Source organism: Acartia tonsa, chromosome 13 (genome assembly GCF_053477335.1).
Source record: "Acartia tonsa isolate MP-2025a chromosome 13, ASM5347733v1, whole genome shotgun sequence".
Lineage (NCBI taxonomy): Eukaryota > Metazoa > Arthropoda > Copepoda > Calanoida > Acartiidae > Acartia > Acartia tonsa.
The window spans coordinates 4389684-4415383 of record NC_137272.1 but is presented as its reverse complement, the minus strand read 5'-3'; the positions used below and the strand labels follow the sequence as shown (position 1 = coordinate 4415383).

The window sequence follows — 25700 nt, the reverse complement described above, 5'->3', positions numbered from 1 at the left end:
ATTTTAAAGAAATAAGAACTCGAATAAAGTAACCTCCCACTACCTAAAATCCTAATCACGATATCTTACAAACTTTATCATGGTGAGGTACTTTTAAAAATTTTGATTGGTTGGTTACAAATTAGAAGTGTTCAAACTTTTCAACCAATAATTTTAAACAGAATGGGTAGTTTTGCTTATCATCTTCGGGAACATGTATCAAGGGGGGGGGGGGAAGTTTTGACACATTTGCGTAAACAGGGAGCATAGGCTTTATCTTTGGACTGAGAGGATAGGTTATTAGGGATAAAATCATTCTTATATGATGAATTTTCCCAAGTTTTAAAATTTTTTGGATAGGCCTCCAGGTTCCGGAGCTCCAGGCCTCCAGGTCCTCTCTGTACAGGTAAAAATTAAAAAAATAATTTTTTTTTTTAAGAGTTAGAAGTCAACCTATGAAACAAAATATGCATATTTTTGAATGTTATTCACATATTTAAAGAAAAAAATGCAAATTTTGTTTCATAAGTTGACTTCTAACTCTTAAAAAAAAAACTTTTTTTTTCATTTTTACCTGTACAGAGAGGACCTGGAGGCCTGGAGCTCCGGAACCTGGAGGCCTATCCAAAAAATCTTAAAACTTGGGAAAATTCATCATATAAGAATGATTTTATCCCTAATAACCTATCCTCTCAGTCCAAAGATAAAGCCTATGCTCCCTGTTTACGCAAATGTGTCAAAACTTCCCCCCCCCCCTTGATCGTCTATTGTCTTATTCCAAAAAGATTTCTAATAATATAGGATAGTAACTATCGGCTATGCCCATAGAGGCCTCTAAGGGTACTTGAGGTGAGGGAGAACAATCCCCCCGAAACCTAAGTTTAAAAAAAAAAAATTTTGGAGAGCATTTTTTTCTGGGGCGATTTATCTTGGGATGGTGGTGGTTTTATCCCCACTCAAATCAGATAAAAATCCTTCTTAGAACCTGTGAGAAGCTACGCTGGACCTGGTAAGGAAACCATATAGGTTCAGCGGTTAGGAAGATACTTTGGTATAGCTAAACAGACAAACAGAGATCCTGTTGCTATTATATAAGAATTATTGATTTTTGCTGCGCTACTCGTTGTGCAAGTTCTAGTGTGAAAAAACTCAATTATCCGGCGCCAACATGCAAAACTAAATTTCCAATAAGGATAAATCATGCCATGCACATTTTTTTTCATTTATCTAAGCACATAAATAATGTCACGCATCTGATGAAACAGCAGAAGGTGGACTTTAGAATAAAGCATATGTAGTGAAGCATTTGTATAATTTTAATTTATAGGTTAACATTGCAACATCCAAGAAAAATTACTCAGCCAACAAATATGCGAATTGATGTACATCCTCAATGATAATAACTAAAATAATCCCTTCTGTTGAAAAGTTTAGGCACTAACAGTTCAAATCCAACCAATCACAATAAATCAAAGTATCAAATCAAAAGCTTTGGGAACGAATGCAATTTACATTCCAATTTCCCCTCCTTCCCTGAAATTTTCTGACAGTGGTTTAAGGACGGAAATATCCTATTTATAGACTGGATGGGCTATAAATAAATGTATTGGGAATAAAACTAGATTTTTGGGAAGCATAAATCTAATTCTCTATTAATTCCTAATTACTTATCAACATTTACATAACACTAGCGGCTACGCCCCCCAGAGGCCTCAAGGGGCACTTGAGAAAGGGGGGAGTCGAATCAATCCGCCTCATGTTCAATTTAGTTTGAGAAAAAGTAATAAATTTTAAGGAACTCATTTTTTCTAGAGAGGATTTCTTTTGAGAGGCTGGTGGTACCGTCCCGAAAAATAGTTATAAACCTTCCCAGGAGCTATGAGAAGCCTTATTGTAAAGGAGAACTGTATGGGTTAGCAAGATCCTTCAGTACAGACAGACAGACACATGTCTCGAGAGATAAAATATGATAAAAAAAGAATAAAATGAATTAAGATAAAGAGAGAGACTTATTTAATTAATTAGGATTATTACATCCACCAAATAGAATCTATTTTTAGTAGGTATGTATTCATAAATATAAATATATCCTATTTATAGAAAAAGAATTTTTTTAACTAAAACTTTCTGGAAATGTGTATTTCAATTGGGGAATTAGAGGGAACATTAGACTGTAAATTACACTGGTACTCAAAGTTTATCATTATCTCCCATAGGTTGGCTTAAAAGATGAGAAAAGGGGGCACAAATAAAAATATCAACATTCTAAATATAATGCCACATAAATGAAAGACAAACGGACTGACACGGTTAGTCTTATAGAGAAGCTTCACTACAAAATATGTAGAAACATTTTTTTCTGTGAAATTTGAGAATCTTGTTATGTAGGAACAGTGAAGTAATTTAGGAAATGAGATATTTACATTTATGTTAACATTTACCTACACAACCAAGGATAATTATGTCATAATCAGAAGACTAGAAGAAAAAGCGGATCATGGAAAGAAAACGAAGTACCTAGTTGGTTTCGTTGTATTTTCATAGTAGCTTTTGATAGGATATTTTAGGTTAGGTTAGTAAATTAGCCCCGCAAGGTTACAGCCCACCGCAGGAGCTAGAAATAGAAGATAAGCTACTGTAAAACTACGACGAAACCCGCTTCTTCGTTTTCTTTCCATGATTCGAAAAAGATGTAAATATTTTTTGGTAACTTTAATCAAGGGGTTGTTTTTTCTCTAGTATCAAACTAATCATGTGCTTCTTAGGTATTTATCGCATCGTATTATAAACAGCTTTCAAAAAAATTGTCTATACCTAATACGATAAGTGGTTTAACATTATACCCTTCGATAATAATCTCTAGAAATGTAATTCTCAATGACAAATTATAATACCTACTATAATCATTAGGTAACTCTCATCAACTTTTAAATTTCATTTGAACAAGATTTTCACATAAGAGTTACCTACCATACTTGATACTTTACATTAATGAGTTTAAACTAGAAGCTCAAATTGGATTGATCTCCACGGACTTCCATTATTTAAATTGATTTGTATATTATGCCTGTTTATGGTTTAGAGAATTCCTGGCAATATCTGGAGCTGATAACGTCCTGTTAATTGGATTCTTTGTCAGTCAATATAATATTTTAAGTAGCGAAGGTTCGTTCGTTAGCAAGACACCGAATAGGGGAAACATGATTTTCTCGGCTCATATTTAATTGTCATTATTATCTACTTAATATGTAAACATTGCTAACCTGAAACTGTATCGTTAAAAAAATTCCTACTGCTACTATGTAAGATTAACAACATTTACAGAAAGAACATTGAGGAATGCCTTGGCCAAGAACAGGTACAACTCATTAATATGCAAAGTTAGGAACTCAGGACAAGGGTCGTGCAATCAAAGGGTTAGTTGTCTGCAATGGTTGGGAATGGGATGTGGGTTATTGCCTTAGGACCTACTATAAAGATCTTGACCTTAGTTATTAACCGTCTCTAGTAGTATTAATAGGTATAAGGTTGAATAAAAATTTGAAGACATGACTTCACAATTCTCATTTTAAGGGGGGGTGTTGGCACCCTCCTTCCGCACGGTAATGAAAATATATTGTTCACTACAATTTGTAAATTCTGACAAAAACAATTCCTTGTGTCTCCATTCATTTTTCCGTGATCCGGCTCCAGCGAACTGTACGAGGTAAAATAACCCCCAGAGGGTTGCGAGTTCGTGTACATATTTATACTTGTTAAAATAACTTTTTAAAACTACAAATATCTAGTATTATTTATCACTGTTTAGGTATGCTTTTAAAAGCTTCACTTATTATGAATGAATCATTTCGATGATGTTTTACAACTATCCCGTTACAATTATTATCACTTTTTTGTCGATTTTTTTAACTCTCACTGCTATGTTGATTTATTTTACATTGAATTTTGTGTTTTATTTCGTCATAACTATAATTTTAACTTATATATTTACATCAGACTAAAATCTACATTTTGTACACAAGACTTTCTGAAAATTTAAATAATATAGTTCCCTTAATAATATAGGTACCTATCAGTTGATTAGCCCCTAGCCTCAAGTTGAGGTGGGGGAGGCGGGTCATGAATATAGCCTAAAACCACTAAGACATTTTACTACTTTATATATATTATACCTAGTATTTTAGGGTTCGATCTTATTTTGCTATGTAGAAAAGGCTGTTAAAAAGTTTTATCTTAATATATTATCATTCTATGTATAGAGTTGGGAAGTCTACCTATATAAAAGATCTCGTCAACCACTTGGCCATGTGAGTTCTATCTTTCAGGGAAGCTTTATTTTTAAGAACAAGTCTTTCATAAAATAATTATCAGCATAAATAACAAGAAAATGTTAGTTTAAAACAATTTCATAACTCTTTTAAAGCCGGTTAAGTTAAAATTCTAAAAACTTAGCTTAAAAGATAACCAATAAAATATAAAAAATATCAAAAACTAAAAATATAATTTGTAAATTACAATATTAATGTTTGAAATCACCTAAAATCACTGTTTACACAATAACTAACTAAATATTTAGATTAAAAGTATACATAAATAAATATTTCTAAGGTTAAATGATAAAAATAAATGAAAAATGTATAAAACATAGGTTGTCAATCATATTATTATAATAGCTTTAGGACATATTATCATATATGCCACTCTAACTAACACAAGACAGACAGGTAGAAAAATATTAAAATATATAAATCTCAGATTTTTTCAGCACACAGCAAACAGACAACATTGACAGGGATTTCGGGTCAAAAATTATTTTTAATGCTATTTTACCCCCCCTCGAAAATACTACTTTTAAAAAGGAAAATTGGTCTGTACTAGTCAGGGAAGCTTTTTGATGGACAGTATGGTTTTAGGCTATAATTCTAGTCACATTAACGCTTCCCTAGAGGTTAGGGACGAAGCAACAAGTATATCATATGATAGCAGAGATTTTATTGGGCAAAACAAATAGGTAAATAATTTCTTAATTTTTTGGTTATAACCAAAAAAGGCAAAATAGGTTTTAGTAATCTATTTTGATGATTTATTTAAAAATCAAAGACATAGAACATCTAAATCATCTTTAATTTTGTTATCCTAAAAAATAAAACATAAGTTTTACACCGCCCAAAAAATAAAAATACTACCTACTTCTTACACAAAAAAGTATTGTAAAAAAATTTTAAACTGAGATCCCTGACTATAACTAAAAGTAAAGCGAGATATAAGAGAAATGTCCCCATCCCTTTTCTGTCTTAAAACTGACCCTTCCCCCCTCTTTTATTATACACATCAGCTCTTATCGCGAGAGGAGGGGGTAGGCTTAAGAGATGGGGTGTTTTAAGAGTGTATCTCAAAAAAGGCTCCCAAACTTTTGACACTCGTGGTAAATCTTGAAAATTAACACGTTTTTTGAAGATTTATGCAGATATAATTAGATGATTTTTTGAGGGCAATTTTATTTTGGCGCGTTTTTTGAGTAGTATTTAAAATATACGTCCACCACTCCTAGTTTTAATAATAGTTCAGTTTTTTGCCGCAGTGGAGCGCGGGTGTGTTTAGTTTTATTTTAATATTAGCCTTACAGATAGAGAGGGGTGTAAAAAAGGAATGGGGGTGTAGCAAGAGGAAGGTGGGGGGTAAAAAAGTTCGAAAAGAGTATGGAGGTAATAAGGGGGATAAAGTATGGGAGAAAGGGGTGGAATGATAGAATTTTGTAGATAAGAATTTTACATTACTCACGCAACCTCGTCATGAGTATTCAAAGGCAAATACTTGATAACTTACAAATTTGCAAGTTGTTCTCAATCTATTACGACTTTTCTGTATTTTTGTTGACCAGAATTTTTCCTATCTTCTAATTACGTTCTTAGAATTATTAAACTGGAATTTTTAAATCAGTGCAAATCAATAATACGTAGACACTAGACATGAAAAAAGACTGCTTATAACCAGGTATCCTAGGGGATAAGACAATGGACGACAAACAGATACATCTTCTCATTAATGCTGATGAACAAAAAGGGGACTATCCACAAACGAGAGCAAGTGATTCTAAGCACCTTCCAGCATTCATCCATAGTATTTTTTTATATACTAGATTTATGTCTAATATTTGGTTTATCGACTAAAAAGTTAGGTTTCACCATGTTTTTGTACGAAAAAAAACTTGAAAAAAACTATGAAATGTTAAACATTTTTTGATGCAATATCATCAAATGTTTTGATGAATTTAAACTGTTGTTTAAAAGTTTAATGCAAAAGTATATATTTTCCTTTGAACTCGTCAAAGCGTTTGTTGATATTGCATCAAAAAATGCTTTACATTTCAAACTTTATTTCATAAAAAAAACAATGGTAAAACCTAACTTTTTAGTCGAAAAACCAAGTCTTAAACATAAACCTATTATAATCACTAAAAAAATACTATGTATAAATGCTGGAAGGTGCTTAGAATCACTTGCTCTCGTTCGTGGATAGTCCCCTTTTTCAACTTAAATTAAAATTATTAGTTGAATAGTAAGAACAAGATTGGTTTAGAAAGAATCAAACTGAAATAAAAATGCTGAATTTTTTGCGATAGAGAAAACTTTGGGTACCTTAATAATTTAAAAACAACCATCCCATGTACAAATTTTATATCTCATAGAAATTGCAGGGAGGGAGGGGACATTGGTCTGTTTATTATTTCATTACCCAAAGTTTTAGAATAACGTTATCTTATTCGTTCCTTAATTAACAGCATTAGGGACTATCATTGAATTTTGATTGTTTTTTTTTTATTATTCAAACTTTCAACCTTGGTTGTTATCTACAGATGGGGTAAATTTGTGTATCATCATTGGGGATCAGGGATGGCAAATTAAAACCACGTGGTTTTAATCTAGTGGTTAAAACCAAAAAAAAAAGCTAAAAAAAACAAAAAAACCTAGGTGGGATGGTTTAAATGTTTTTTTTAATACAAAGGCCTGTCTTTCCAGTTATATCCTTATAATAAAGTAACAGGATGTTTGTATGTGTGTTTGTGTGTTTGTATGTTTGTACCAAATGATCTCGCTAACCGCTGAACCGATTGGGTTCTCCTTAACAGGGTAGCTTCTCATAGGTCCCGGGAAGGTTTATAACTATTTTCTTTAGGGGTGGGACACCCCCAACCCCCCTCCGAAAAAATTTTTAAAAAAAACTTTTTTAACTAAATTTAAAAATGAGTGGGGGGCAACCCCCCCCCCCCAATAAAAAAAAATGTTCGCCCCCCCCAAAAAAATATTTTTTTACTTTTTCTTGCAAAATATAAAATTAAAAATTCAATTATTAAATTCGACTCTCTCCTCCTCAAGTGCCCCTAGAGGCCTCTAGGGGCCTAGCCGCTAGTCTTTTTATAATGTAAAAAATACAGTCAAAAACATAAATACCTAATTCAAAATTATTTTAATAGTTTAAATCTTTATACTTTTATACTAAATTTGAATACTTTAATTTGGATACTATTAAAAAAAACCAAAAAAATTATTAAAAAAACAAAAAAAAACTGGTTTTTATTGATAAAAACCAATAAAAACTGGTTTAAACCAAAAAAACCACACTGGTTTGATCTTTTTTTAAAAAAACCTGTTTTTTTCCCATCTCTGTTGGGGATGTACATAAATCTGTGGGCCATTGTCTTATCCCTAATAAATTGAGAATTATACAGCGGATATTATTTATAGAGCAACAAGGTTAACAACATCAATAAAAGCGAAAGAGAAAAAAGTAATTATGTTTTGTTTCTATCAAATCTCATTACCCATTATATTCTGAAACACAAAATAATATAGAATTATGACAAAATCATAAATTAAATCCAATAACAAAGAAATATAATTATCAAGGAGCAAGTTCTTTATCAAATTTTTATTTAAGAAAACAGTAGGAATATTATAAGACAAATTTTAATAATACACAAAATTTCAATTATCATTTAAACTAAAATATTAGATAAATAATAATTAAAAAGCATACATTAAGTTACAGTATTTTAACAAATGCTATTTTAACAATATTTGAAAATTATAGAAAATCTTATTTTGAAGTGTTAAAAAATCAAATGAATTAATAAGAAAAAAAAAGGTTTGCTTTATCATCATGGTAATCCTAACTTAACCTTGCCCCTTAAGCCTTAATCTAAAAATTAAAGCTTTACTACAACTTACTATCTTAAATTGAATACAGAACAATAAAGCAAAATAGAAATACGTCAAAGCTCAAAATTAGGACTCATTTTATTTGGTGCAAAAAAAACAACTAATAATACCATTAAGGATACTTTAACCAACAAAAAAATCTTCCAATGTTTTTCTTGGAAAATCCGCCAACAATTATTGAATTAAATTCAGTCTGAATCAGATTCACTTTCCTCACTTTCTTCGCTTGAAGAGGAGCTCTCCTCTTTCTTGCTCTTGGATGAACTACTCTTTTTCTTCAGGGTCTTCAATGCCTTTTTCCTGAAAAAAAATTTAATTTAGATTATAATATGTTGCAGAGCTTTTTATTACTTAAGTCCCCAAAGTATTATAATAGCGTTTTCTTATTGGCTTCACAACTTTCTGGACTTTAGTGAATTTTGAAGGGTTGGTTAATTAAGTTCAGTGTTCAAATGTTTCAACTACTAATTTTAATCTAGAGAAGGGACAATTTTGTGCATCATGATTGGGGATGTAAATCAATTTATCGGCCATTGTCTTATCCATTTGATCACTGGTTGCGTTTTCTCAATTAAGATCCACAGGGATGATAATATTGATGGAAATTGGAAATCCACAAAATTGCTTGAGTAGATCAAAATTATTGGTTAAAAAGTGTGGACACTATTTTTTCAGAAACAACCAATCAAAGTTGCTTACTTGTCGGGGAGTTATCGGTTTTGAGTCTCGTCCAAGCCGTTACTAGAGACGTTCATAATAGAACGTAATGCTGCTATCTTTAATGAAATTAGAGGTATGCCTGAGCCCGTAAACAGGCACAAACTATAACCACGCAATTATGACTTCAACCAAAGGTCGTGCAATTAATAAGAAAAAAACGAGCGGTTGATGCCCTTTTGGGAATGGATGTATAATTACTTGGTTCTTACACCAGATTTTCATTTTCTATAATAAAGAGAACTCTGTAGCGGGCTAAAATAAGGATCTCCTCCATACCCCTACTTTACCCTATCCTCATTCCTCCTACTGAATAAACGGCCCGACCTATAAATGTGTGGTGGGGGGGGGGGGGGGGGGAGAGAAATTGCAACCTAAATTTATCTCCTTTATCATCCATGTATATTTTACATCCATTACTTTGGGTTCTCCAGTGAAGTTAATTGGTTGGTTAAGTCGGTAATGCTCACCTCAATTTTTCATCATCACTGCTCTCTTCCTCCTCCTCGGAGCTACTTCCCTCCTCTTCAGAGCTCTCCTCACTTGAGGATTCTTTCTTACTCTTCTTCTTGGATTTCTATAAAAACAAAAAAAGGTTTTTTTGAAAACTTATGCCTTTATTAACTGAAAAATGAAGATTTTGTCTATTAAACCTGACCGATGGATAGAGAGACAAAAATGTATAGAGCAAATGCATATAAATAGGAATCTTCACTAAAAATTTCAGCTGTCTACCTTCAATATCAACCGAGAAACACATTACAGAAGGTTAAAATAATGTATAGCGTAGATGCACAAACACATATGTAATAGTGTATCATAATAGATAAACTTTGCTTTTAAAAAGAAAATCTTACCAAATCCTTCTTATGTTTTTTATCTTTCTTATCCTTCTTGGCGGATTTTTTATGCTTCTTATCATCTTCGGAGGATTCTTGTTCACTTTCCTCTTCAGAAGATGTCTCCTTCCTCTTTTTCACCTTTCTATCAACTTTTCTTTCGGAAGAAGGTTCTCGCTTCGATTTCTTGTGGGATTTGCTCTAAAAATTATTCGTAATAAAGGATAGGATAGGTCAATTGCAAAGAAGTTAATCTTTCATCTGAAGAGGGGTAAATATATATCAATTTAACCAACACTTAATCTTTATTTACAAGCTTTCTTAACATTAAACTTAAAAGGAAATTGGTTCGAATCTTGGCCTATGTTGAAAATGGTACTAACTGCTGCCAAACCAAGCGAATGACATCGATAAAACTAACAAGAACAAAATCTTAAAGACAAAAGTAGTAAAATCAAAGTTTCATACCTTGGAATAATCTTCACTTTCCTCATCTGAAGATGCTCTTTTCTTCACCCTCTTCTCTTCCTTCCTACCCTTGCTTGAATCTTCTCTTGGGCGTCTCTCTGAACTTTCTTTGCGTCTGAAAAACAAAACATAATATATTTTGATGGTTAGTTAAATACTCAGGGATAAATGAGACAATGGCCGATAAATCAAGGTACATCACTAATGATGATACACAAGTGCACCCTCTATGTAGCATAAAATTAGTGGTTGAAACGTTTGAACACTCAACTTAATAAACCAACTAATCAAAATTTAATATTGTCTATCACTAGTTTGTTTTAAAGGAGGAGTCAAAAGTCAAAACCCTTTATCACGCAATGAAAGCAATTCCATAGTTTTTGCTATTTTTTAAGTAATCTGTAGTAGGCAATGTTTTCTTTGGAGTATTTGTAAAAAATTGCCTGTAATACGATATATAATTTTTCAGTATGGCCCAGCACCGGTTCTAATCCCGCAGAAATAGTTTCTATACCTGTGTTTCTTAGTTTCCTGTTCTGAATCTTCATTTGAGCTGGATCTCTTCTGAAATAAAACAAATAGGTATTAGCATTCTCAATAAACTCGCAGATTTATAACAGGTAAAATTTAGATTATAAAAACGTAATAACTAATAAAAAAACTTTATTTGGAGGAAAGGGTAACAAATAAATGAAGGAATTGTAGTGAAAAAAAAGACATAAAAAGAATGCAATTACAATCATGACATGTAAAAGGAATATTGGTTGTCTTTTATTTGCTGTCATCTGCCATCATTTGGTCTATTATGGTCTTTTCGCTGTAGGGAATCTCCAATTGAGAAGGATTATGTCCAATTTTAAGGATTCTGGTCGGAAAATTATAGTAGGTTTTGGTCTATTTCCATACACAACAACAGGTAAGGTAGGGGAGTTTCTGACATCATTTGATCTTTTATGGCCTTTTCGCTGTAGGAATCTCCAATTTTATGGCGGGTAACTTGGAATTCAAGTAGGAGTTTGGTGTTTTTTCTTATTCGGTATTGAAGTATATTATGGTGTCGTTGCTTGATATATGTCCATATTGGGATAGGAGAAGGAGTTTTGGCCTTTGCCCACAAATAAATCCATTTTAAGGACTAGGGCTGACTTGGTAGGAGAGGTTTTGGGATCTTTATGGGGGGAGGACGTGCTTGATATATGTCCATATTGGGATAGGAGAAGGAGTTTTGGCCTTTGCCCATAAATAAATCCATTTTAAGGACTAGGGCTGGACTTGGTAGGAGAGGTTTTGGTATCTATTCTCTTATTGGAATAGTATAATATTTTGGTGTCGTTGTGGGAAAGGATAAAAGAATGGTTTTTGATCTATGTCGGAAGAGGAAAAATTAAGGTAGGTAGGTGAGGTTTTGATCTTTTGTCCAATTACTGGAATGGTTCCAAAGGTCGTATTGGAATGGGTTTTCATACTTCCAGAAATTAAATACCAAGAACAACCATAATAACCTAGATGAAAAGCAGTTACAAATTGGATTTTAAGAGCGATATTGTATACTAGAAAAATAGTAATAGGAACTAAGTTAACATTGATATAAATCCTCCATGATTAAATTATTGCTTGAAAAATATGGACACTATACTATTTGTTTGGAACCAACCAATCAAATTTCAATTAAAGTACACAATGTTTTTGACAGGGGTGTATATTCTACATGGGTTCCCCTGCTCAGGGGGGGTGGAGGGAAATAAAAAATAAGTGATTGGAGGGAAAAAAAATGTAAAAATTAAGAAAACTGAAAACATTTTTTCCATTTCCCCACCCCCCTCCCCTCCTTGGTGAAAAAAAAACAAAAAAAATTGTGTGGTAGAAGGGATAAAATAAATAAAATATTGAGTTCTTTAAATATTTTTCCATTTCCCCCCCTTCTTGGTGAGAAAAACTAGGGGGGAAAAATAAAAAATTTTGTAGCAGGGGCAAAAAAAAAATCTTGTGTAGAATATACACCCCTGGTTTTTGACCCAACGAATAAGATAACGTAGTTATAAAACTTTGCCCTATGTCCCCCTGTCCCTGAGAGTCTGAAAAGTAAGGTGGAACATAAAAAAAACATGACCTTACAACCAAAATTTCTTGCCAACTCAACATATGTATAAATCTAATCCCTTTCCATAAGGCCACAATACAGTATCTGAATTTCTATTCATCTTACCTTTATTTTCTTCCTGTCCTCTCCGCTATCTGACCGCCGTCTCTTTTCTGGTGGTGGCGGTGAACGACTGTCTTCAGACCGGTCACGGCGATTGTCACGGCGGCGACGGTTATCCTCCCGACTATCAGATCTAAAACAAACGGAAACTCAATTATTTATATGCTAAGATACCTAATGAAGATCAAATTTAACTAAAGACATTAAGAAAAGAATCAAAACTACTTTATCAGGTGTATAAACATTATATTACATATGAATTACTTTTTATCGGAAATTTAATATATTATTACTAACAAACCAAAACTGCGATATATTGTGTATCTTTGTCATAATGAAATGGGGGAGGGGGATTTCGGTGTTCAAAAGGTACTTTGATGGAAAGCACAATATTTCATTACCTGTCTCTTCTGGCGGGCTCGCGGCTGTCTGACCGGCGGCGGCTGCGTCTTTCATCTGCACTTTGAGATCTGAACAAGAACTATTTTAGAAAATAGCTTAAAACCATTCTAAAACTACATCCAATCATGAAATAGCCTAAAACCAAACAGATTGTGTAAAACTTCCCTAAAATGGAGAGCTCATTCGGTTAAGTAGTTATCGAAATTAAATCTTAAGCAACAGACAAAAAAAACCTTACAACTTTGTATACATTTGTTCGATAATATTTTACACCCAAATATTGTCTAGGTATTTTAAACATGTGATAAAAAGCAAACTGAAATAACCAAAAGATTAGCCAACAGAACAAACTACCTATTGAGTTATTTCTATTACAATTTAATCATTAAAAAGGACATAAAAAGACAATCCTTCTTACATCTGTTGGGTTATATTTAATGATTTGATGACAATACCTGCGACGATTTCTTTTAAGTTCCCTCTCCTTTTCTCTGAGCCGGGAAGCCATCTCAGCCTCCTCCCTTTCTCTCTCCCTCTCACGTTCCCTGAAAAAAATTATCCATGTTAAATTTTAAGTTTTTTAAACCTTGGAGGAAGAGAGGTACTACTTTGGGGACAAATCCTTATTGGGTTTAATAAACCAGCAGTGGCCAAACTTGTCCACCGAAAATTTTTAATTAAAGGGGTAATTATGTAATTTGCTTATTTTAATTGGGAATGGAAATCATTTTATTGTCTATTTTATTATCCCTTAAGTTCGTCTTCTATAATAATTTGAAATTATTATCCATAAAACCTTAACATCAAAAAAAGACTCTGCATAATTTAAACCATAAACTAATAAATTATCTTTTTCGTGGTTCGTTACTTAACAAAGTTAACACAATAGGTAAAAGATTTGAAATTAAGAAAATAAGTGACAATACATTTGGAGAAAACAAAATTCTACATTTAAAATGATATTTCTTTTATGCAAAGTGTCATTTTATCGTTGATTATATTATGTATCTTAATATAAAAGTAACAGAACGTCTGTCTGTCTGAAGCCTAAGATCTCGATTACAACATCTAAACCAAAGTTTAGATCCTTAGAGGTTTTGGTAAGGTTTTTAACTATTTCAGGGGACGGAGGGTTGCGTTTTTCAACAATAATTTGTAATATTGCCCCCGCCTTCAATAATGCAAATAAGATAGGGTTTGGAAAAACAATATTTCAAGCAAGGTTACAAAACCGATAATATCCGCAGTATCATAACCGGTTCTGAGCCATGCTAATAAAATCTAGTATCGTATTGTATTATCGACAATTCTCTAAGAAAAATAATATAAAATCTTAATACCTAACAGTTTTGCTAGCTTCGATTTTTTTTCATTTTACTATCCGCGGAAAACTGACTATAATACGAAGCGATGCAATAACTTTTCCCACCTCCTTCTGCGATCCTCCTCCTCTCTCTCCTCCCTCCTCCTTCTTTCTCTCTCGCGTTCCCTCTCCTTGTCACGCTCCCTCTCTCTTTCCCTCTGTTCCCGCCGCCTTCTCTCGTCATCACGGCGGCGACGTTCCTCCTCGCGCCGTCTCTCCGCCTCACGGGATCTGGACCTGTAAAAGTAATAGATTTTATTTTTGACATAGACAATTGAAATTTCATTGTTATAATATATTAATTGTATTTTAGAATTATATTTAAATCGTATTTTCAAACATTTCCACATCTAAGTTATCATTTTTTAGCGTATTGTCCTTTTAAAGAAAATTGTGCATTTCAAATAAATTTGAATTAAGGCTGGCGTTAGGTTTTTTCCCATGCCGAGGTTCTTAAACCTTCGGGGCTACCCTATTCCCAAAAAAAACCTAACAAATATTAAAAAAAAAACTAAAGCAAACGAAAAGCATACTTACTCCCCCCCCCCCCCCTTTAAGTTAAGGTGCGGGGGGAGGGGTCATTGATCAACTAGGTTCTTAGCGTAAAAGCGCCAATTATTTGTTTTATCTTGTAGCACTACTTGGTAATATATTATTCTCGTTATATAATCTTTTTTACAATAAAGCCTAAAACCAATATCTCATAATAATACTCCTTTTTTCATAATAAAATTCAATATTTAATAAACATAATTTAATAGAAAAAGGTACTAGGTATGTACACACGAGAGCTAGTGATTTTCCAGCAGCGATGTAACACATTTGATAAATATTTTTATCATTTAGGTTTGTGTTCAAGTTCAATTGAAGACTCCTTTTAAATTCTTACATTTTTTTCTTTTTCTATAACAACTTCTTCGCTCGTAAAATATGAAGCATAGGTATGGCAAAACATATTTAACTAATAAGTATACCTAACTACTGTAACCATAAATAGTTAAATTCCATAAAATAATGCTAGCTTTCGGAATTATTGCAATAAAACGTAAGTAACCAAACAAAATATTTCTTCTGCTGGGAATCCTTAAGTTTTAAATGTTTTATGGTGCCAAATTGACCATCTAGAATATCTCAAGTATAAGGAATTATCAACAAGTGAAATAAGTCTAAAATAATATTTGGGGGGAAAATGGTGAGGTCGTCAATTTTACATTGTATCCCCCCCCCCCCCCGCCCCAACGACAGCTCAAAAACACATACAGGTTTAGTGTTTTTTTTTCGAAATAATTTCGTTATTGGTAATTTGGCATGAGCTGAGAATATCTATTCCCTACCTGGATCTGCGCTTGTATTTGTCCCTGCTACGGCTCCTCCTCTCCCTACTCCTACTTCTCTTACTTCTAGAGCCAGACCGACTCCGCCTCTTCTTCAAATCTCCGTCCCTGGAGGCGGACTTCTCGCCGCTGGGCTCCGCAGCCGCACCGCCGTCCGAATCCTCGTCGCTCTTGTGCTGGCGGTAGCTGCGCTTTGTCAACACACCGTCCTCTTTCTTCTTGATTTCAATCTGCACAAAAAATAGGGATTAAACATTTTTCAAAAATCTTCTAAAAACGTTGTTCGAAATTGAGTTAATTTTAGGTTTAAGAGATTAATTCCAGTTTTGCTTTTCAAAAACTTACGTAGCGGATTATTTAATATAGATTCGGATAATCAAATAACAAATTATTTTCATCATTCTCATTTTAGATCCATTACCTTCTCGTCCTCCGAGTTGGCACCGCCATTCTCCTGTTTGACTCCATCCTCTCCTCCATTCTTGTGGTCTCCACTGTTGGATCCTCCTCCGTTCTCCTTGCTCCGGCTCCGCTTGTCCTCCCTACTTCTGCTCCTTCTGTCACGGCTCCTGAAAATAAGCCTCTAAATTGTCTTCCAAGTTACAAACCATTTTAGCCTTCAGATTTTCTGCAGGTTCGAATACTATTTGCCTTTAGCGTAAACCTTTGGCACCTAATAGCTTCGACTCCGCCCAATCTCCCCATCTCCTGACCATATCAGGTAGTAACTATCAATGGCAGGTGTCCTTAATTATCTGTATTATTTGCAATACCTGCTCCTCTTTCCCCTAGATCTGCTTCTGCGCCTCGGGCTACGGCTCCGCCTCCTCTCTCTGGATCTGGACCTTGTGTAACGGCCACGCCCACCAGAACGTGCCTGTTCATCAACACTGTCGGCTACCTTAAATTAAAGTTTTATAAAATAAAACACAAAATATTCTGATTATTTCGTGCAAAGAATATTTTAGCGAAGAAATCAAACACTTGCCTACTCTTTTAAAATGGGTAGTTGCACGAAATTGCATTTAAACTTGAATCTAGTGAACCGCATATCATTTCCTGTTCAATGTTTAAACTACATTTAGCGGGCACATTGAAAGAATTTAATTTTCTATTAGGATGTAGTCTAAAAAAATATCAAGACTTGAAAATCAAATTCTTATGAAATAAAAGCAATTTATATAGCTGGCTTATCTTCACATTAACAACGACTAATTTAGTGATGTAAAATTGTTTGTTATTTATTTTAATGCATAATCATATATGTTTGATGGTATACTTGTAACTTAGGCTTGAAATCAGTTTTCTGAAATGCACTTCATGCAACTATCACTTTGTATAGTAGAAAATTAATAATATTTACCTTTCTAAGGGTAGAAACAAGTTTGGACTCCTCCTCCTTCCTGGATTTAATCTCGTCCATCTAAAATAATCAGGTCCATTGAAAGAAAGCAGAACTTTAAATAAAAAAAATAGTTTGTTTCTTAACTTTTTTTAAAAAGAGATTTGTTAGTGTTACCAAAACTATCGAGTTAAGAGGGGGGGGGGGGGGGGGGAGTTCTGACACATTTGCGTAAACCTGGTATTGTATATAGGATTTATCTTTGGACTGAGAGGATAGGTTATTAAAGACAAAATCATATATGATCTTATATGATGAATTTTCCCAAGTTCTAAGATTTTTTGGATAGGCCTCCAGGTCTCTGTACAGGTAAAAAGTTAAAAATCAAATTTTTTTTTAATAGTTAGATGTCATCTTATGAAACAAAATATGTATGTTTTTTCTTCAAATATGTAAATAACATTCAAAAAGATGCATATTTTGTTTTATAAGTTGACCTCTAACTCCTCAAAAAAAAAATTAGATTTTAACTTTTACCTGTACAGAGACAACCTGGAGCTCCGGAACCTGGAGGCCTATCCAAAAAGTCTTAAAACTTGGATAAAAAAATCATCATATAAGAATGATTTTATCTTTATTAACCTATCCTCTTAGTCCAAAGATACCAGGTTTACGCAAATGTGTCAGAACTTCCCCCCTCTTAATTTTCTTTCGCTGTCCTCTCCTTTTTTATAATTCAATTAATTTTTAATTTTGATTGATCGGTTCAAATTTTATAGGTAATAATTTTATTATTTAATATCATTGGGGATATATGTATAAGTATATCAATCCATCGGCTATTGTCATATCCCCTGAGATCTATGTTTAAAGCCCAAAATTAGGATAATGGAAAGAAAACGAAGTAGCGGGTTTCGTTGTATTTTCATTTCACAGTATCTTTTCTCCTAATTCTAAGCCCTGCGGGGGGCTCAAACATTAACCTATCAAAAGCTACTGTGAAAATACGACGAAACCCGCTACTTCGTTTTTTTTCCATGATCCCTGAATTTTATATAAAAAAATAACCTTAATGTTGACCAACTCCTGCGGGATGCCATTCTCCGAGTTCTGCGCGCTGTTGAGATGCTCCCACAGCTCCGACATGAAGGTCCGCGCGTTCTTGCCGTTCAGGAAGCCGGTCAGGTTGATCTGCATCTTGCGCGGGTCCACCTCCTTAACAAAGATACACAACCTTGATATTTTTGTTGACAACCCTGACATTAAAGATGCCATATATTTTACCCGTAGAAAATTATTTTGCCTTTAACTTTACAGCATGTCAAAAAAAATGTTTTCTTATGACAATAAGAATTTTTTAAGATGTAAAAGTTAATGACAAAAAAGTTTTTCTACAGTAAACTTTCAACCAAATGTTTTCCACTCAGAAAACATCCTTTTTTTATATAAATATTTCATTGAAATTTTGACATTTTAAAATACTCTTCAAAAGGTTATAATATGATTAAAATTCTGTAGATTTATATCGAAGATTGTTCTTATTGAATTTTAAATCAAGCACGGCATTTAAACCTAACCTAACCAGATATAAAATCAATGAAAAGTACTTTGAAACTTAGTTTTACCAGCAATGACATATAGAACTTAATTTATATTAATAATGACCTTTATAAAATTGCATGCCATATATTATTTATACATTTTTAATGCATTTGTAAATAGCGCAGCTACTCTATGCCTCTGGTATGTCCGTCAGTCCATCATTGTAAGTGACTTAGAATACATGCTGTACGAAATCCAACGTTTTTATTTCCGGCGGTTTCCCTAAAAGTGTCCTAAGACGCTTTAATATTACTAAAAATCAGTTTACTAAAATATTATTTGCTTTTTCTTGACAAAATTATCCTTGTTAAAATTGACAAAAGAATTAAAATGCGTAAATGTAAAACATGTAAAAACTACGCATTATCTTATGTAATCTATTTTTATCTAGAAAAGGCACATAAAATTAGATTTATGACTAGTTTCCATTATCTTATACTGGTAGCTGTTAATAATAAATTGGGATAGGTTGATCATATCCTTATATAAAAGTAACATGATGTCTGTCAGTTTGTACCCAAGAATCTTGCAAACCGTTGAACCGATATGATTCTTTATAATAGTGTTGCTTCTCATAGGTTCTTATATAATTTTATGACTATTTTTGGGGAGGTTGCGCCACCCTGCCTAAAGTTTTTAAGTCAATTTCCAATTTCTTCAAAAATGCCCTTTAAAAATGTATAGAAACTTATTTTCCCAATAAACAATTAACTTAGAATCACGAAACTTGCCCATGCTAAATGATGTTTAGTTAAAATAGTCTGGAATTTGCAATGATTTCTGTTTGTGGAGAGGACAATCAACAGTTAAATCTTCATTATGAAGCGCTTGGTTCGAATCAATATAACTACTTAAAAATACATGCCATATTTATATGTAATAGTAATAATTGAAAAGCATAAAAAAAAATTTTAATTAAACTAAAGAAACCAGTTTCCACTAAACAACAAATCTAATAAAAAAATACTGCTTTAGTAAACAGAAATCATTCAAAATTCCTGACTACAAAAGTATTGATTTTTGTGTTAAAATAATTACAAGTCAATTAAAGAATGAAAAGTAGTAGAAAGTATGAAAGTAATATTTATAGTATTTACTTTTCCTTTCATTTAAAACATAAATATTTTATATATAGAGTAGGGTTGGGCCAAATACCAGATATCCGGCTGATTTCTAATGCCGGATATCTAGTACCCGGCCAGATATCTGACAAACGTTCGATATCCGGCTAATTACCGGACGTCCGGCCGGATATCCGGTCAAACCCTAATATAGGGCAAACCTTTCATTAGTAAAAGTATGTATAATTTCTGGGATTGTAGTATAGGTCACTAGATAATAAATAAACCAATACCCATTTTCTGACATAATTGTAGGTTTAAATGTTATAGAGGGAGGAAAGGGTTGCTGATTATTTTAAACGTCCTTCTCCTCCCTTTCCCTAATAAAATTTACATTGCTTATCAGGGGAAAAGAAATACAAGAATGAGCAAAAATTAGTATTCTCCAAAATTTAAATAAAATAGAATCAGACAGTTAGTGTTATTGCGTATGAAGAATTCTCTTACTGAATAGAGAAAGTATGTCCTGTAGAATACATTGCATTATCTCTATATCCTTGCTAGGTTCTACACTGCGTAGTGAAATTTATCGATCAAACATAAATCATTAGAATGGATATAGAATATAAGTGGATATTATGACAGAGAAAAAAATGTCAATTTTGGTTGCTAAAATGAATATAATTTATTAGTCAGTTCGTTCATCCAATATGAGAGATGGGAGGGGGGGGAACGTTATTTTAGCCAACTACAAGTTTCACTTTATTATATATATGATAATCTAGTATAATATCCAAGTAATAATACATCCATTCTCATCAGATTCCTCAATTTTAATTTTCATGTAAAGCTTTTATAACATTTCTAAGAGATTTTGTAAAACAAGGATAACTATGTCAGTAAATAACCCAACAATACACTCTAAATGTAGAATAGCTGCGCTAATAAACTTAAGAATAGTTATTTATCGCATCGTATTATTAACAGCTTTCCGCGGATATAAAAATGTACAATTATGACATTAAATCAGTTTTTGTAGCCCCAAGATGCCGAAGGCATGGATTAAATAAATGGTTTTAATCTTATTATCATACATTTTTATATTCATAGAAAACTGGATATAATACGGTGCTTTAGATAATTTTTCAGTATGACTGAGCACCGGTTCTAATCCACAGGATATTAATCGGTTTCGAAGCGATACTGTAAAAAAATATTTTGCAATTCAAAGAGTTTGGATTTTCTAATTATCCCAACTTGGTAAAACTTATAACAAAAGGACAAACAGACATCCATATACTTTTTTATCATATAGATATTAATAACAAGAACAAGAATTGTTTGAAGTTGTGTGAGCTCCACAGAGAGAGTATTCTGTTATCCCAGTTTCTTACCTATAAACAACATATATCAGAATAGTGTCATACAAGAGATATTAATAACAGATAGATGAAAAAAGATAGATAGATTTAAATATTTGTAAACTGTAAGAATCATAGTACTACAAAAAAATCTATATAATTTTTGAAAGATAAACATAAAATATTTTTTCAAAAAAGCTGAGCCAACATATTTTACAAAGTACAGCCAAAAAATTCTTAAATCTCTTACAAAAATGACCAAATTTGTATCTTAGTTGAAAAGCATTTATCGCATCGTATTATAGACAGCCTTCCGTGGATATTAAAATGAAAAATAATAAGATTATTTGTAGTTTTGTTGGCTTCAAGGGGCTAAGAAAACTTGTATTTATATTACAATTTTCATCTTATTCATAGAAAATTGTCTATAATACGATACATTAGTATGGCTAAGAACCAATTCTAATCCAGTTAATCGGTTTCATAGCCATACTGAAATGTTTAATTATAGAATCATTTCTATAAAACTCTCTTTATACCACAAATATTAAAAAAAAAGTTATTACCTACCCTTTAAATCATTTATGGTAAAAAGAAATAAAACAAAAAAATCTTTTTAAACTTAAAATATTTATAAAAGTCTAAACGAATTAAAAAGATATTGCCTGATATTTTCTTATGCATAATTAATGAAAAATGAAATATCAAGGCCGCTTATTTGCTATAATAGTATATTATACATATTCATATTATTCATTCTATTTTATTCTTAGAATAGACTAGCTAACATAGTATGACAATATACTTAATCCAGATTCAATATTGGATGTTTGTTAAAACTAACAAAAAATTATTGAAAATATCAAAAACAAAAAATCGTCCAATTTTATTTTTGGTAGATTTTCTGCTGTTTTGATTCTACAGCCAATATCTAATACTATTTAATTATAAAGTCTCCTTTTTATAAACTTAAATATAAACAAACATTGTATGTAAAGCTTTTATTAAAAAGTTAATGATTTTCGTGATTTTTAGCAAGTTTTTTCACCCGAAGAAAAACCTTTTCCCTCTTAATTTTCCACAAGCAAAGAATGAAAAACTGTTATTTTGAAAAGGGTTTAAATTTTGTTGCAAAATTTTTAATGTTTAATTTTCAATAGGTAGGTACTTTATGAGGCAAAAAATGGTTATTTTGCATAGATTTTGCAATTATGCAAAGTTGTAAAATTGACGCATACATGTTTAATTTAAATCCTTATCAATTTTTATGAACTATTTGTAGTATGAAATTAATTAAAAATATGACACAATATCAAGATCATATGCTTCATATATTTTGCAATTAACAGTTATTTTTTTTTAATTCTTCGTAACTAGTTTTTTTTAAAGCAAATGCGTAATAAAAATTAAAATAAACTATGCTCCTCATTTCATCGACTTTAACAAAATTAAAAATATTTCAGAACTCACCTTTTTAAAATCAGCATTTAAAGCATTATTTCTAATGCCATTGAGATTCTTCCATTAGGAAGATAATTTTTTTTAATGAACTCCTTAAGAATTAGATTCAGTCTTCCAACAGTAGAAATGGCGGTTAGGGGCTAGAGTAAGGAGCCTGGGAGGGGGGATAAGGGGGCCCGCCAGAGTTGGAGTTGGAGTATGGGGCTAGGAGGGGATACCAGTGGGGTAGGTGGCAGCCAAGATGGTAGATGGAGGCTGTAGGAGTATTGGAGCCACGGGCAAGGAGGTAGCAGGTTGGGGTCCCAGCTTTATTTGGAGCAGAGGGGGATCTTGGGTTGGAGGAAACCTCTTGAATAATCATATTCCTACTTTTATAAGATATTTATCAGTATTTTGTACATTAGGTTATATTTAAGAAACTAAATAAAAATAGGATAATGAAGTCTTAAACAAACCTTTCTATCGAACACCTATATGATAAAAAATGGTGCAAACAAATCTTTTTTAACCCTTCTTAAATGTTTTTGTAATCGCAAAAAAGGGGGGAAACATTTAGCAAAGCTTAAGCCAAAACTACTATTCTCTTATTAGGCTATTCTTAAAATCATATCCCCTTATTAATCCTAAATCTAACCAGAAGTAGTTAATGATATTACAATTAGTACCATTGGCATTGGAGGATTTTGCAGCAGAGGTAATCCAGGCATAATTGTGGCGGCCACAGGACAACTCTGGACAGCCAGCAGGATCACTGAGCAGGATGAGAGAGCAGTTGTATCACTCAACACACACATTGTGACTAATTAAGGATACATAGTCAGTAGTTATCACAAAATTATTAACATATTAAAACTCGAGTCTTTCAAATGTTTTCATTTTTATTACATACATTACATACTTGTCGTTTTTTCATTTTTTTACCATTTAAAACAGTGATGGTATAGCAGCCATTAGCACGACAAAACCAGTCAATATTCTAAAAAGAAATAAATCCAGAGGCAACCAGCAAACACGGACCTAAACCTAAAGATTAAAATTAAACATAGGTAAAAGTTTATGCTAGTATTATATAGAAAAGAGAATAATATTTTTTTATTTAAAAACAGAGGGATAAATTATAGGAATGATTTAGAAATATTATTCTCTTATCTACATTTTAGGGACACAAAAGACAGAAAATTTATCAGATAGCAAGAGAGATAGCCAGTGCAGAAGATAGCTAGATTATATCAACTCACCGATTCTTCCAGCTGATTGAAGACGAACTCCGTGACGACATCATCCTCCATGCCCAGCAGCTCGTAGCACCGCTTCACTATCCACGGCTTTATCACGTTCAACTCAATCTTTTTCATATCAATCTAAAGCAAAGAACAATTTTGATTAAGATTTTGAACGTACAAGCTAACGTGGTAATCATATTATATAAAAGTAGTAAGATTTTCTTTCTCGCAAGCTAAAGATTTCGATATCTATTAAGCCGATGGGTTCTCCATCATATGGAATCTTCACATCAGTCCTTGGAATATATAGAGCCATAAGATGTTAGGGGTCCAGCCACTATTGCTATTATATAAAGTAGTAAGGATTTTTTTGTATGTAACTTAAGATTTCGATAACTACTGAACCGATTGATTCTCCATCATATGGGATATTTACATCAGTCCTTAGAATATATAGAGCCAGAAGATGCTTGGGGTCCAGCCACTATTGCTATTACATAAAGTAGTAAGGATTTTTTGGTATGTAACTTAAGATTTCGATAACAACTGAACCGATTGAGTTCTCCATCATATGGAAGATGCAAATAATTGGGCTATTTATTTATTAATCATATTTAATATTGGGACAGTTTTAAGCTTTTTATTGCTTTCTATTTTATGTAGCTTCTAGATGCTAGGAGCGCAGACGCTAGCAAAATGTAAAAGTAGAAAATTTGAAAAAGTATTGTGTAAATTACAGAACATTTAAAATAAAAGATCACAAGTGTAAGAAAAATAACAAATGCCAGATTTTGATATTTAATTTTTTTTCGGATAAATTCATTTTATTATCTAGGTATTAAATGTGGACTTTTAAAGGCTTTGAAATAATCCTAATTTAAAAGAAACAGGATGTAACAAAGGATCTCGCTAACCGCTAAACCGATATGGTTCTCCTATACAATGTAACTTCTATTCAGTCCAGGGAGTGTTTATAACTATTTTTGGGGAGGAAACCACCTCCCACCCAAGAGAAATCGACCCTTGAAAAAAATGACTTTCCAATTTTTTCTTCCATAAACTAAAATTGAAAATGAGCAGTGGTTGAATTGCTAATGCCGCGAGTTAAGAAAAAAAAGTTATTCTCACCTTAGTGTTCAAAGTTTCAGAAAACTTCATTTGTTTCATTAATTTCTTCTCTTTCTCAGAGAATCTTTTATCCTGCTCATGCGTAGTACCCTAAAATAAAGACAAGGATCTGGTGAAGTTCAAGGTAAAATGTTCCTGGGAACGATTATCACCTAAATCGAACCCAGGAACATCTCACCGTGAACTGCACCAAAACCAATGATAAATATGTGCTATCACTCAGACCGGTTTTTAGCCACCGTAACCCCCTCCGCACATTTATATTCAGTTTTTTTTTTAATCGTACTTCTAACTCTTTGGGGGAAACCGCCATTGATTTGCAATAAATAGCGTAGCAATAACAAACTAGGTAACATTTAATAGATAAAAAAATATGCAATTAATGCACAAAGATTTAAAATCTTTTTTCTACTTATTAATGATTTTTTAGTGACCGACACATAGATCTACCTTAAATAAAGCGTACCATCGCTTCCAATAAAAGAACGTGGTTATATAACTTTGGAAACCAATATAATTTACACTCTAATGTCCCCTCTTTCCCTAATAATCCGAGTTTTGAATAAAACGTTGGGTACCAGTATAATTTAATGAATATAAAACCAACTTACCCTAAAGTACCCGGCGTCAGTCATGATGACAGATTTATATTTTTGTCTGCAGACAAACCAGACAGATAACTTTTATAATAACAATCTGAAAATAAACTCATGTAGCCAATACAATTTAATTGTTTAATGCCCTCTGGTGGAATCATTCATTGATAGGGTTTCTAATAAAATCATATATTAACCATAAAGGGATCATGCACTAATTAATAAAAACTAATGCAGGATCCCTTTAAAATTGTTTAAAGCACACACTCACAGATTTTGAGAGGTAATAAAAAAGCTCAAACACGCGACATCAGAAATTTTAAAATAAGCTCGCTTTCAAACGGACGCTTACTTACTAGTTAATTTCTCTAAAAAAAAGTTAAAACTTAAAAACGCTGCACT

The 25700-nt window shown here is 32.5% G+C and overlaps 2 protein-coding genes across 12 annotated transcripts in view; both read right to left on the bottom strand.

The window, feature by feature from the left end:
• Positions 1-3091, bottom strand: part of LOC145335110 (disks large 1 tumor suppressor protein-like) — a 66717-nt gene extending 63626 nt beyond the window's left edge. For all 10 annotated transcript variants that reach the window (XR_013885155.1, XR_013885154.1, XM_080180831.1 and 7 more), the window contains exon 1: positions 3047-3091. The gene's annotated coding sequence lies outside the window, so the exon portion shown is untranslated. The remainder of the gene's footprint in view (positions 1-3046) is intronic.
• Positions 3092-7893: 4802 nt separating this feature from the next.
• On the bottom strand, positions 7894-25469 carry LOC145335108 (uncharacterized). Of its 2 annotated transcripts, XM_080180827.1 has the most exons (17): positions 25314-25469; positions 24703-24792; positions 23590-23712; positions 17935-18081; positions 16888-16947; positions 16298-16425; positions 15946-16093; positions 15525-15754; positions 14257-14427; positions 13283-13372; positions 12827-12895; positions 12429-12558; positions 10737-10786; positions 10223-10337; positions 9773-9955; positions 9386-9492; positions 7894-8498 (listed from the first exon to the last, which is right to left on the bottom strand). In XM_080180827.1, the coding sequence occupies exons 1-17, from the start codon at positions 25335-25337 to the stop codon at positions 8387-8389; spliced, it is 1977 nt and encodes a 658-aa protein (XP_080036953.1). In that variant the 5' UTR covers positions 25338-25469; the 3' UTR covers positions 7894-8386. The 2 variants fall into 2 exon arrangements, with proteins under 2 accessions (XP_080036953.1, XP_080036954.1); XM_080180828.1 differs by lacking the exons at positions 23590-23712; positions 24703-24792; positions 25314-25469 and adding exons at positions 22361-22716; positions 23017-23081.
• Between the last annotated feature and the right edge of the window lie 231 nt (positions 25470-25700).